Consider the following 14,553-nt stretch of genomic DNA (forward strand, 5'->3'; position numbering starts at 1 on the left):
CTTTCCTTTCCTTTCCTTTCCTTTCCTTTCCTTTCCTTTCCTTTCCTTCCCCACTCGCTCCCCTGGGACTATCATGCGCACACAAGATTTTTCACACACTCTGACTTACTCGATCTGTTTCTGCCGTCTTAACCGCAGGAGCGTCACACTTTTTCATACTTCAAACATTTCCTAGTACGCATTCTCCAACTGTGCAAGGGTAGGAAGAAAAAAATTTCAGATTTTAGGGTTCAGTGGTTTCTGCGTCTCTTGGCAGAGAAACACCTGTATCTACACGGAAAACGGAAAGAAAATTATGCACGAGTATTGGAATTATCGTTTCATTTTCTCAAAATGTAATCAGCCTCATGCGTGTCTGACTTTTTTTAAGCCCCTGTTTGGTTAGAAGAATCTAGAATGCAAAGCAAAAAGTTCAGCTTTGCTCTCATTCTTGCTGTATTCCCTTCTTATAGCTTTCCTTACTTCTTGCTGCTCTTAATGAAATGTTCATTTTGGGTAATCTCTCTTTGCCCTTCACCCCATCCTGGGGTTTGGGCCACCAAAGGTAGAACTCGGTCCAACGGCCATTCTTTCTTATCTGCCATATTTTTGACGTCTACCTCCAGATCTCATTGCCAGGTGTTTTTTGGACAGCCTGTCTTTCGGTTGCCTTGGCGCTTCCACCTCGGATCCTGTGCGTAAAAATTAGCGAGTTACTGCTGTATACAAGCTAGTTTGATGGAAGAAAAGTGTTTCCTTTGCAGTTTTGCAAAGTGTTCAAATTTCGATAAAATTGAAAAACCACCTCACGTTAGAACTTTTGATCAAAAAAATGTGATTATTATTTTTTTTTATTGCTGTGCTTCTATTAAACAATTTGTTTTCGTAATTTCAGTTTGCTCTGTTGTATGGTCAACGGAAACGCAGTTACAGACAGTGTCTGACCAGAAAATGTGGAGAATCCTTCTGAAGCAACTGTTCAGGAATGTCTGGGTTTGTTTCTGTTGGAGGCTTTGCCTGTCCTGCAGGTTTCAGCGGTACTGACGTCATACTGGGATTGGACAGTCGGACCCGGATGACCCAGTTATTCTTGAGCTGGATGAAGGCGACTCTTGCTTTGCCTGTCCTTGCCTTGGCGTCTCCATCTGTCAGAGGACTTCAATTAAGGGTGATTGGGTTTGACTGGAGTCGACTTTAAGGATTTCGCTTTGTCCAATCAAATAGTTGCCCCGTCGACAGAGTCTTCCCACCCGAGCTGTAGATCTCTGCAGCTCCTCCAGAGTTGACACGGACCAATGCTGCCTATCCTGTTGTGTCATTAAAGCACCACAGAGGCAACCGTGACTTTTTTTCTCCTCCCCCTGCCACCCCTCTCTTTCTTTTGCATGTTTCCCATGAAGGCGCTGACATCAGACAGTTTGCGTGACAGTCTGTCTCTGCCGCCAGAGATACTGTATCTCATTTTGCGCAGCAACGAGGAGAGAGAAGAGAAGAAGCTTTAACCTAGCAGAAACAGTCAGCATCAGTCTCGATCATAATGTGCTCAAGAAACAAGCGCATGTACTCCAAAGCGCACACAGACTTCACTTTGCTCCCCTTTGATGTCTGTGCTGCGCTACGGCAGTCAGGGGGACACCTCCCCCCTCCCTCCCTCCCCGGTAACATCTCTTGTGAATGCATTATTGCTGTCGTGTTTATTTTCATTCTGGTGCCTCTTCTCACTCTGCACCCCTGGAGGCACCGAGGAAACCATTTGTAGCTTTGGTGACTCAAGCGCTGCCTTAAGCGGGATTAATTAGGCAAAGCGAGTAGCCGTGAGATAAGAGCGCGTCTTTCTCTCTTTTTGCTCCATCATTTCTGAACCTTTTATGTTTCTAATAGGTGAGTGGTGTGTATTTTAAAAATATTTTCCCCTCACTCTGTTTTAGCATCATTAGTGTGCTATAAACTGGTCTATATTTTGATAAATCCCTTTAGGTGTGAAAGGTAAAGAGCAGGATTTTTTATTTTTTTTTTTGCATAAAAATGAAAGTGCACAGAACTGCACTGATGAGTTGTCAGTTCAGCCGGGATGTAAAACTTCTCATTAAGGATTTGGTGCAAACATGTAGTGCGTCTAACGACAGCCCTGGTGTGGAAACTGCTTTTAAACAAGTATATTTTATTGCAGTACTAGTTTTTAATTAAAAAAAAACTACAAATAATTAAGTTACTCTGAACAACAATAAAAAAATTATTTACTTAAATTTTAGCCTGGGAAAAAACCTGTTGGGAAATTACTGTTTTTCCACAAACGATTAATCAGATTAATCACGATGAATCACGATGAATCGATTATTGAAATAATCATCAACTAATTCACTAAACGATTAATCATTGTCCAATGATTTTGGAGTATACTGACTCCAGAAAAGCCATCTGCTAAAAGAACAGACTCAGAGCAGTAATAAAGCCAAGACTTATAAAAAATATATATACATTTTGCATTTAAGAGAGAAAAAAACAACTTTTTCTGGAAGTTTCTTCTGCTCAAAGTCCCTTGCTACATATGATTACACTTACAGTAAAGGAACATTTTATAGCATTTTAGGCAATCCAGTTTTTATTTTCTAATTCAAAAACTGAATTAAACTTGTTGTTTATTTGCATATTTTAAAGTATTTTTGATGTATTGTATAAAGAGGATAATAGAAGAAAATTGTTTTTGTGTCTTGTGAACCTTCCTGTATTGATTTGACCATATGATTCTGATTTTTAAAAACTCAATGATGACCCATTTCCTGTTTTCTGGCAACAGGTGAAACGTGCTTTTCTACAAACTAATTTNTCTCCGAGAAATTATTGATGTAAAAATTTTATAGTCGACATTCAGAATTGAGATCGGGCGATATGATTCGCAGTATTCAACGTTTTTCCCTTCTTTAGGGAGGACAGATATTACAGCTTCTCTCCAAGATGGTGGGATCTCAGCTCTGCTCAATGTCCAGTTCAAAGATTCAAGCAGGACAGGAGATAGCTCCTTCCTGAACGTCTTGTACCATTCATTTGGAAACCCATCGCTACCTGGGCACTTATTACTTTTCAAATGTCCAATAACTGTATCTAATTCTTCCTGTGTGATGGGGGCAGTTAGAGTTTTATTTTGGATTAGACCTAGTGAAGGTAGATCCAAAGCTGCCAAATAATTATCAATAGCAGTTATGTTAACTGATCTTGGGGCAGAATATACTGTTTTAAAATAATTTTCAAAGGTCTTATGTATTTTATCCATGTCATAGGTTAAATTACCATCAGAGGATTCTCTAATTTTGGTAATCGAATGCTTCAAATGGTGTTTACGAAGTTGTCTGGCTAAGATCCGGGTAAATTTTGTGTTTTATACCAAAACTCATCTGAAGTTACCAAAAAAGATCAATCTTAGGCTCAAAGCACATGGTATTTTTTTGTTTTAGCAAATTCTACAAGTTTACATTCGTACTTTAAAGACAAAGACAACTTTTCCTAGCATCCTTCCCAAATAACCAGTCGGCATGCAGATGGTGGATATTGGTCATAATTAGGAGACTTAGCAGCCCAAGGATTGTAATCTTCTCCAGAGTGCCTGGTCACAAGATAAATAAGGGTCCTTATCCAGTCTAGAATTAGGTGGTTAAATTAAATAGTCTTCTGGACCACACCGACTGACAACAGATTGAGTCATGTGATCTACCGTTTATTTCCTGCATGCTGGGAAACCTTTCATCTTAAATGCAGAAAATAAAGAGGGCAACCTGAACTTAAAATAATGACACTTAATCATCCTGTTTTACAATTTATGACATGATGATAAAATATGACCAGCCTTCAGTTGCTGTGTGCTGAATCCTGCTGGCTGAGCGAGTGACACAATTCCACTTTTGTCAAGGGGTTGGCTAAGTACTGTCACAAATGTGCAGCAGAGTTCCTCCCACCATGAAAGGGCCTGATTTCTCCTACGCATTTATCCAGAAGTCATCATCTGTCACAGCGCTGTGCGCCTGACTAATTTAATTTTATAAGCTGCCTAGTGTCCTTAGAGGAACAGTTGAACAGGAAGAGGACTGGATGTCGTAATCTCAAATTCAGGCCAATATTTCTGATAAACTTATTATTGGATTATAGGAGGTAAAATTTGGAGTTTCTCATCTATTACCTCGGCGTGGTTATAAAATCCGTGGTGTTATCTGGCTAACAAAGATAAATAAATAACATTTTCCATTTAAATAGCCCATTAAAGGAAATAACTCCTTTGCAGTGTAAGGAGAATTATATTGAAACATGGGATTATCACACCTGCAGAGATAACAAACCCCCTCAAAGTGACAGTTCTCTTTATGTTTGTAGATTTGCATTAAACTTTTATCCTTCTGACACAATTTGTGTGCCTCAGGTTTTTATGTTCAAAGCACAATCAAAGAACCGTTTCCATTCAAGTCAAATTATGCATCTTAGATTTTAGTTAAACTAAAATGACATTTCCGTGTAGAACAAAACTAAACAGTAAATTTTAAACAATCTGCTTTCATCTTTCTCCATTCCATCAATTATCTAAAAACACTTTTCCTTCCTGGTCATAAGGTCAGCGAGAGGTGGGATACGCTCTGGACAGGTCATTTTTTAAAAACTAAGCTTGAACAATATATTGAATCACAATCTCCATATTTCATTTGCAAAGGAGGGCTGCAAGTACAATAATTTGTCAGCTATAACTCGTCAAACGATATGCGTAAACGCTCTTCTTGCACGTAATTTGGCATAAGCTTCCAAAATTCAATTTAGTGTTGTTTTAATATTAATATTACAATGCTAGCTTTAGTTTATTTTATCTTATCTTATTTCTGAAGCTTGTCCTAACGAGGCTGCTGTATTTGAGTCTGCTTTTTTAAACTGTTTTTATGGTTTTTAATATTTCAAAGTATTGAACTCTGGGGCCATTTTGAATCATGTTATATTTATATTTATTGTTGTGACGATGTAATGTCTGGCACCAAAGCTGACTCACCTCACTTTAACCAAATCTACCTATTGGTATAAATTGATTGATTGATTGATTGATTGATTGATTGATTGATTGATCGATATATTGATGCAGGTCAGTGGGCTCTGAGGAGACGGGTGGGAGGCGTCTGATGTAGATCAATATGATCACATTTTTTAACACCTATATTGCAGTTATTTTCCTGATGCTGTGTTACCCACTTATGACTTAAGCTGAAAAAAGTAAAAATGAGCATATTTTTGTATAATTTGTAATTAATAATCAGTGGGAATATTTAAGACAAAAACACAGAATGAGGTGACAACCCAGCGTTAGGTCTAACTACCTGGTACAATTGAGATTGTGGAGCTACAGGTGAGATTCCTGATGGTGCCCGTTCACAGAGGTGTGCAGGTTGTTCAATCTGCTCTTCACCAAAAGAGTCCATTAGTCATTTGATGTCTGACATTATTGCCTCCCGCTGTTCCATTTATCTGTGAAGTTGGCATTTGTGATGCCACACTGAGTTTTACTTCATTCTGGCTGCATGGTGGGGAAACTGGTTTGATTTATTAACAATCACGAGGCGTACCGGTAACGCAACATGATAACGATGTACTTCCTTGAAGCTGTCTATGCTTCCAGAAATAGCTGTGACTTCTGCCCTAAAAGAGGTTGTGTGGTAATAGATACGAGATACAACTGGACAGAAGATGAAATGAAAGTTCAGATGCCAGGTTGGATTTTGTTGTATCTAAATAAGATTGGACTTTCAATCGTCTGTCTATAACAGTGGTGCCCAAAGTCGGTGCTCGAGGGCCAGCATCCTGCACGTTTTAGTTCTCTCCCTGGTGGTAGTAACAACCTTTTCACCTTGTCAATGCTCCTCTTAGGCCTTCTAATGAGCCATCCTTTGATCCAGGTGCGTTAAACCAGGGAAAGAACTGGGTTCTCGAGGGTCCTCGAGAGCCCAAAGTCGGCCCCCTTGGTTTATAACCTGACTATGGGAGCTCTCAAGTGGTAAAAAGTCTGAATTAATTGGAAGAGATCTATGAAGTCCTCTGCTGTGTCAGCCATTTTAAGCTCTAGGTGTGCATAGCATAGCATGAGATTAAGCAACAATTTAAGGTTATTGCTGTGACTTTTGCTTTTGTTTCTTGAGCAGTGGTGTATTTGTGATATACAAAAGATAAGATTAATAATAAAAAAAAATTATGTCAGGCGGAGATTAAATCACATATTCTGCAGTATCAGGTAATACTGCTGTTTATGCAACTTTCTAAATTGGAATCCCAGTTCTGGCAGACATTTCATTTTTTATAAGCTTCAGAAACTTCAGTTGCTTTACAACAATGCAATGCAAAAGTAGTCTAAAACGAGACTATATCAGGTTTACATTTCTTAATAAGTTTATGAAGAGTTTTTCCATACCTGAAGAGTTTTTCCTCTTCAGGTATGGTTTTTATGTTTTGAAGTGCGGCAGCAAATAACCTATGTCTCCTTAACACAAGTCGGCCATGTTATTTGCAGGAAACTGCATGGTGTAAAATACCAAACATTTATAGTATCGTTATTGTAACTCTTCTTTTCAAACAGATTTTGCCATAAGAAACTTTACAGATTAGAAACAGATCCATCAGACACAAATCGTGTGAATGTAGGACTTTTCCCCATGAATGTGCAACATGTGTGGTGTTTTAGACTGGTGTTAGATTTTTGGAGTTTATAATTATAATGATATATTAATTATAATTTTCATTGTTCAAATTCGAAGTCCAGAGACCATATGTAAACAGAACATTTAGAGGGTGAAACGGGTGTGCAAGTAATTTATTAATCAATTAATCAATTAATCAATTGGCTATTGATTAATAAATGACTTGATTAATCGCAATAAATCTGATTAATCGCGATTAATGACGATTAATCACGATTAATGACGATTAATCACTCCAGCTCTTATTGGAAATTAAAGTAGCCACATCAACAGAAATGCCCTGTAAAAAACAACTTAACTCAGGTTTTCTATCAACTTGCAGTCACACTGTGAACAGACAAACTGTAACAGACCAAAAAAAAAAAAAAAAAAAAATTAAATGGAAAAAAGGCAAACTGCAGCAACCTCTAAACCAAGGCCTAATAACAATGTGCAGGCAGTTTCTGAACAGACAAACTGTAACAGACCAAAAAAAAAAAAAAAAAGAAAAAAAAAGGCCTCTGAATCAGGGGAGCGTTACACGAAAGACAGCCAGATGTGCGTTGATTGACTCGTCTGTTATCACACAAGCAGACACGCATCATCCCACATGTCCAGCCATTAAATCTTACTTCTGGTAGTGCATTATTATGAATGTTATGTCATCGTTTTTTATCCCCGCATTCCACTGGTTGACCTGAATGAACCCACCCGGTAAGCTGCCCCATTCTCTTCCCATAATCACGCAATAAGCAACAATAACAGAGCTGCTAAATCGCGCTTTCTAAATCTGCGCTGCGGCAGCGGCCTCAGCTGCACATGTTCTGAGAGAGCTGCGAACATCAGAGAGAAGTGGATGGCAAAACAGGAGGTGGGAGTGGAGAACAGATGACCAGAAAGGTAGACGTGTGTGTGAGTGTGTGTGTGTGTTTCCAAACAGACGAAAGCGCCGTTGCAGATCAGATCACGGGGGAAGAGGAAGATGAACAGCAGGAGTTTTGAAGTGTTTTCTCCACATTTGAAGTCTGAATTCAGTCAAGTCTGAAGTCAGAGGAAAAGCTGATGGTTTCAACTTCATCCGCAGCTGCTCCTGCTGCGTTCTGGGACTGACCCTAACTCTGGCTGTTCTCTGCGCGTCCTGACCAAGAAATGGGTGAAATCTGTTCTTCGCTTTTCAGTCGCGCGGTTTTGTCGAAGAGAAAAGTGCGATCGACCTTTTTCTACGGCGCCGTCGAAAAATCCTCCGGGGCGTCCCTCCTGGCGTGTAACATTTACCACATCGGAGGCACCGTGGCCGTGCCGCACAAATGCAGACTCTCCCAAACTGGTAAGGTGGAACAAAAAATGTGGTGTGAAATTGTCATTTTTGTGACATTTAAGGAAACTAACTGCCAAAAAATAAAGCATCTTTCCTCTACCTTATCCAACTTTTCCTACTTTAATCGACAGGTTTTCCTTCTTCTGTCACAGCGCAGGCCATTTTCCAACGCAGGCATCGCTGACAGTCAGGTTGCATGGCGATCATTTTTCGTGCTCGTGCTATTTATAACATCACACGGAGCAGATACTCATGTTTATGCATCAAAAAACATTTCCAGGATGAGCAAAAACCGTCACTTTGAACCTTCAGAAATCTTGTTTATTAGACTGTGGGTAAATTCACCGGCGGTCGTTTTCACTAATCATGTGTTATTTATGCGATTCAGAGCCAGCCAGCCAACCAAAGCTGAAGCACATCATGATTAAACCTCTGCACACAATCACCCGTCAGGTCGCAAGAGGCGACCGCCGGAGCCAGCCCCTCCATTCAGACCCATTGTGTTGTCGTCTGATTGCCGCGCTCCTTGTGTTGCATCACAGTTGAATCGGCTGCCACGTTGTTTTGGCACGGGCGCCTTCCGACGCATGAATAGTGCATGAAGAACCGGGCAGATGCCAGTGAATATAAATGTATGTAGATATGAATAAATCATGTAGAAACTACGCAGTGTTGTCCGTTCAACTTACTTCCAGTACTGTTAAAAATAGAGAGATGTTTTACAGAAGAATCAAAACATTACTCCTGATTTTTTATTTGAATTTTTTTTTGTGTGTGGCTTTTTCTGATTGAGGACGACAGCTGAATAAAAATCAGCGTCACTGATAATGTCACACCAGGTGCTCTGTGTTTTAGTCTCCTTAGACGGATCTAAGTGAGGAAGGGCTTTCTTCATCACCTACCCTATTAAAATGTGTTTGAATTGGCTTCGGTCTCTTTGCCAAGACAAAGCTTTGATCTCCTCTATGCTCTGCGCCTACAGAGATGATGAGTTGATTTTTTTGTTTTTTACACACATGGATGCAGTGGATCAGCTACAAACACTGAAGACACAAGCAAATAAGACACACTTACAAAAAGAGAATGGAGTTCCAACTTTTAAAATATGTGTTTATCGGTGACAAGTAATTGAGTGAAGTTGGTCAAACTTACTTTGCTTACCTTTACAACTTAGTAAAATTTAAAAATGAACTTGGATGAACTTAATTTGATTACTTGTGACGAATTAGCGCAATATTTCTAAGTTGGACCACCTGTTCTCGTTTTTTAGTGTGCATGTTCTTGCGTTACCAATAGTCATATTTAAGACCATTAAGTGTATTTTGTAGTGTTTTATTAACATTTTCTACATATCTGTAAAATGAAATGGAAAAAAAATCTTTCAAAATGTATAATTTTTTTTGCCAAATTACATAAAGGTGAAAAGATGTTTAATGTAATTTATTTTCAAGAGGAACTCATCCAATGCAGAGACGGCCATTTAGTTGAACCGTTTGTCATTGGATAGTTTTATCAATAGATTCTGCCAGAGTCGGCCCTTTGAGGACATTCTGGATCTTGACCTGAAATGAAAATTATTTCAACTCCCACGTTTTAGATGAAGGTATTTTTATACCACAGAATGGCCCAATCAGAGTCCAGACCTTGAAATCTCTAGCAAGACTTTAAAAACTGCTGTTCATAGATATGCTCCACATCCAATTTTATTGAGTTTTAATTGTTTTGATTTAAAAAAAAAGAACAGAAATGATTTCCAAACCATTTATTATTGTTTCTTCCACTTTAGTTTGATGCACAGCTTTGTATCAGATTGTCACATTCAATCCTAATAAAACAAAATAAATGATTGGATATGAACACACATTCAAGGTATCATTATGAGGGTGAAGCATTCTTGTCTTTTTAAATCCTCTGTAGGATTACACAGCGAGTACTGATCAAACCCAGACATTGTAAAGACCACAAAGCATGGCACAGGGCCGTACAGGATCACATCAATTTGACAGCTGGGGGTTAAAGAGATACCAAGTCCTATTTTCCGTCTCTGCGGCCGGATAGATAATGATATTGTCTGACTTATATGATCTGAGGATTATTGCTTAAATGGACATGGAGGAAGAGATGAATGATGAAAATGTTTAGGGCACAGAGCAATTAATGGAAAAGAATAAAAAAAATCTACTGGGCATTAATTCTCATCTAGGATCATCATCTGACTTCCTGTTCCCAGACAGATAATACGTCGCCCACGGGGTTTTCTGTCCACTTTTTCAGTTTTCATGCCTAGTTGATTTAAATTGAAGTACTTGTCGTAAAATCGTGATGGTGAGTTGCTGGAGAATCAGTTTGAAAAAAAAAACTATATATATATATATCAAGAATTGGTGGGAGTGTAATGGCTGTAGGCTACGTCTTTTATGAAGTTATCACTTTGAAATGTCAGTCCTGCATCTTCAGATGCTTTTTTGTTTTGGCCAAAGACTGACAAGATTTCTTTGTAAGGAAAAATAACACATTTATCTTAAAGGACATGATTTAAGAGCAATCTCAATCATTTTAGGAATTATGAAAAGTATTCATTTGCTTTATTCTGCCCTACATTGTTGTCACAAGTTTTTTTTGTTTGTCTGTGAGTATCTCTTCTCATCATAACTATTGGATTTGATCAGTACTTGAAGCCACAGTACGACTCTGAATTCAGTAGTTAACGATGCTGTCGATTTCAAATGTGGCCCAACAAGATGAATGACTCATTGTGACCTATTTTATTTTGTTTTGGAGTAACACATTTCTCGGACTAAGTTCTCTCCTCATAATCTCGTTGCTTTTGTGTAACTTATTGTTAAAGTTTTCTCAACAAATATTTGCTCATAAATAATTATTTGAGTAGCTTTGAGGTTTGTTTAATCCCTACGGAAACATGTTGGCTTATAATGGAAGAGTTAATGGTTGAGACAAGGTTTGCACAATATTAGAAAATGATGCAACTATAAATTTATGGATAAATATAGGGAGGCTGCGCGGTGGTACAGTTGGTAGCACAGTTGCTTTGCAGCAACAAGTCCTGGGTTTGAATCTCGGCTTGGCTTTCTGCTTGTGTTCACTATTTCTCTTTGTGTATTCATGGGTTTTTTCGGGGAACTCCGGCTTCCTCTCAGAGGCCAAAAAACATGATTGTTCAGTAACCTGTGGCCCCATGTAGAACAGTTGTGTACGCACAAAAAGATTTGTGATGCAATATTTTGATGCTCAACTTTCATGCATGTTTGAGGAATACTTGAATCTCCTCTGGTAGCCATTTAGGGAGGCATAAAGGCTACCTCATACAAAGCTCCGCCCATTTTCTCAAAGCTCCTCCTTGCAGTCCTCAGCCAAGATTTTTAAAAAAACTTTAAGTCTCTGGTTTTTCTTTCCGTCACTCTGCTGGTCAACAACGACAAAGCAAACAGTCCGCTAGTTAACCAAGCTACAATGGGTCAATTCTGTGTTTCAGATCGCTGAAGATGAAGTCATTTTACTTTACCGGTGTTGTTACTTTAGATTCTATACGTAAAAGTAATTGTTGCAAACATCTGTTAGCATCCAGTATAAGTGCTGCTCTTCAACAAAGAAATGAGGCAAAAAAAAAAATATTGACCCAGACCTTGCTTCTCAAATAGGACAGACTTTGATCCCCTAAAAATCAACACGTTTAGACATATAAAAATGTATAATGAGAGTTTTGGGAAAAAGGCAATATTTAAACTCTTATATTACCTCCTCCCATTCGACAGTCAGAGAGACGACATGCGAAGACGTCTCTCTAAATTTTAGTTGCCGTGGCTTGTTATTTAACCAATTGTAATCTCGGATTTTCACAACAGTAATCCCTTGTATTTTATGTAACGTCATGCTCAGATGCTAGAAAGCTTGACCCTAGCAATCCATTAGGTTTTCTCTAAATCCATCATGCCACATCCCTTGTCAGAGATCTCTCCCTACTTCCAGTGACAAGCTGAAATTTAATACAATTAGCAATGAACTAAAATCCAGCTGCATTTGTAAAACAGATTCCCAGAAACTCCACAATTACTGTACATGGCAGCTTGTGATCTCCTTAATGGATATATGGCTTTCTTTTCACTGTGTTAGGTGATTTAAATTTCCAGGATTCATGTGTTTTTTTGTATGTTTTATAATCCCTGGAGTAAGCATCTGCGACCAAGAAAAACTTGTCAAATATCCAAACAAAATTCATACCAAAGCCTGTCCTCGGGATAGAGAGGCTGTTGACAAGCGCTCTGCTGAGTGTGTGCACTGTCAAGCATGCTTAAACATGTGTTTTAGCGCCATGAGTGGTTTGACTTTAGCTGTCTTTGAAGATAATCATCCGTGTCATCAGAAGAGGCATTTTGGTGTTTTTGTGAGCAGCTTCTGAATGTGTGCTTTTTGCAACACCACCGAAATCCTACTACTTTAGAAAAAAAAAGAATATTTTACCCTTAAATTTTTGTAAAGTTTTTCATTTGTCAAACTTTGTCACAGCTGGATACCAAAAACAACCATGTTCATCAATCTTTTACTTTAAGATGTGAATATTCAAAAAATGTTCAGTTTTGAAAACTGCTGCACAGTTTGGTCTTGACTAATTTGCTTAACTGATCCCATTTTTGACGTACAATTAACTTACCCCAAAACTCTGTTATGGATCTTGCTCTTATTAAATACCTTTATATCTTCACCTTTCTATCTATATAATTTTGTTATATATGTAATTTGACCCTTAGGTTACCGCTGTCTATTTCTAGATAAGTAAAACAACTTTCTGTGGCACTGGTAAGGCTGGACAATAATTTGATTAATCTTTTTTTGTTTGGTTTTTGAAGATTTAACTTTTGGAAATTTGTTTGGAACATCTGAATTATAGAAACTCATTGGATTTCCATAGTTAACAGTGATGTCAACTTGCCCAAGGCCGCCATCTTTTTTGACAAGCTTTTTACAAGCTTCTATTTATTTAGGCTTCAGGCCGACTCTATGACTGAATATTAGGTCCAGGCTATGATTTTTATTTTAAATTACAAGAATAAAGTCATAACATTACAATAATAAAGTTTTATGACAATTGAGTCGAAATGGCAAATGCATGAAATGGCACACAGTGGCACAGCTGCTTTGTATAGTATGCCTGAAATGCAAAGACAAAACATGTAACAACAATAATACATGCTATTTATTTATTTATTTATTTATTCATGCTTGTTCACTGATGTACTTCTAATGAATTTACACAACTCCTACTTAAATATTAGGGACTCTTTGTCTATACTGAGATTCACTCACGTCAGGATGCAGAATGCTCGAAATGGCTCTAACAGTAGGGCTGACTCTCTCATATTCTGGCTAGCTATTGGTAGGCATCCATAAACATGTGGAGAAATTGCTAAGGGAAATAACATGACAGTGACATAATGATAACGTTGTCCTAGTACAGTAGCAGTCATTTTAGTAGTATATTGAATTTCTTACACCTTTTTACATCACCCAATACATATTCTATACAGCAGGGATCTTCAGTTCCAGTGTCCTGCAACCTTTTGATGTGTCCCTGATCCAACACACCTGAATGAAATGGCTGAATTACTTCCTCAAAAGGTATTCAAATTCTCCAGCGCCTACAGCTCTGCAGCCTGACATATGAAGTAGTAGTGAGCAAGCAGCGTAATGAAAACCCAAGAACACGCCGGATGTTTTGGGGACAAAGTTGTTGAGACAATTAAAAGAGGCCTAGATTAAATCAGAGCATTAATCTGAGGTAGTCAAGGGAGAGAGCCATAAATCTGGTCTGAAATAAAGTCTTAAGAAGTTTTATTTAACGTTTTCCAAGTAGGAGACAAAAAGAAAATGTGTCTCAGGTCAAATGAGAGCAAAATTGAATTTTCTATATGGTGGGAAACCAGCACTTTGAATAACACAGAACAAAGCACCCCCAACATGAGACATGTAATCAATAAATACTTAATTCCAAATTAAGTATTTATTGATCCTGTATATTGATGGATATGCATTCAGGTTTTCTCCCTGTCAGATGCTGATCTTTAACTAAACTAGACATCAAATATTGAAAATATGAAAAGAGCAGATGCTTTACCTTTCAACATGCGATGTGAGTTTTAGTTTATATATCTGTGCTGCTGAAGCATGCTTTGTGTCCTACATCTGCAGCACAGTGAATGTGCTCGTACGTACATAACAGGCTCCACTAATGAGGATGGAAATTTCACTTTTTGTTGACATTGCTGTCTGTGTCTCTTGAAAACGCTGTCACAAAAAACAAAAAGTCTGAAGTTTTACCTTTTATGCTTGTTGTAAAGCTGGGCAGTACGCGGCAGTTGGGCAATCAGACAGACTACCTTCATACTCCCATCTCCGCCTCTCTTTTCTCCTCCACTTTTCCTGTTTCTGCTCATTTAAAGATCCATGACTTAAAGCTTTGCTTTAGGTGACTGCCAGAACGCTGCAGACTTGTTGTAGCACAGCAGTGCCTTGGTGAGCCACCATCTGCCCATGAGTGCTTTGTCGGAA

At 38.4% G+C, this 14,553-nt stretch overlaps 1 protein-coding gene across 6 annotated transcripts in view; it reads left to right on the top strand.

Moving 5' to 3' along the window:
* The window catches only part of plch1 (phospholipase C, eta 1), a 71,894-nt gene that overhangs the window by 15,776 nt on the left and 41,565 nt on the right, over positions 1-14,553 (top strand). Inside the window, exon 1 of one of the 6 annotated variants that reach the window (XM_016672614.1) lies at positions 7,510-7,998. The exons of 2 other annotated variants lie outside the window; for them this stretch is intronic. In XM_016672614.1, the coding sequence (XP_016528100.1) occupies positions 7,821-7,998 (178 nt within the window). In that variant the 5' untranslated portion in view covers positions 7,510-7,820. Of the gene's footprint in view, positions 1-7,509; positions 7,999-14,553 lie in introns of those variants that run through there. 3 more of the 6 variants (XM_016672613.1, XM_007554446.2, XM_016672611.1) reach the window with 3 other exon arrangements.

This window comes from Poecilia formosa, unplaced genomic scaffold (genome assembly GCF_000485575.1).
Source record: "Poecilia formosa unplaced genomic scaffold, Poecilia_formosa-5.1.2 Scaffold63, whole genome shotgun sequence".
NCBI classification, from domain to species: domain Eukaryota; kingdom Metazoa; phylum Chordata; class Actinopteri; order Cyprinodontiformes; family Poeciliidae; genus Poecilia; species Poecilia formosa.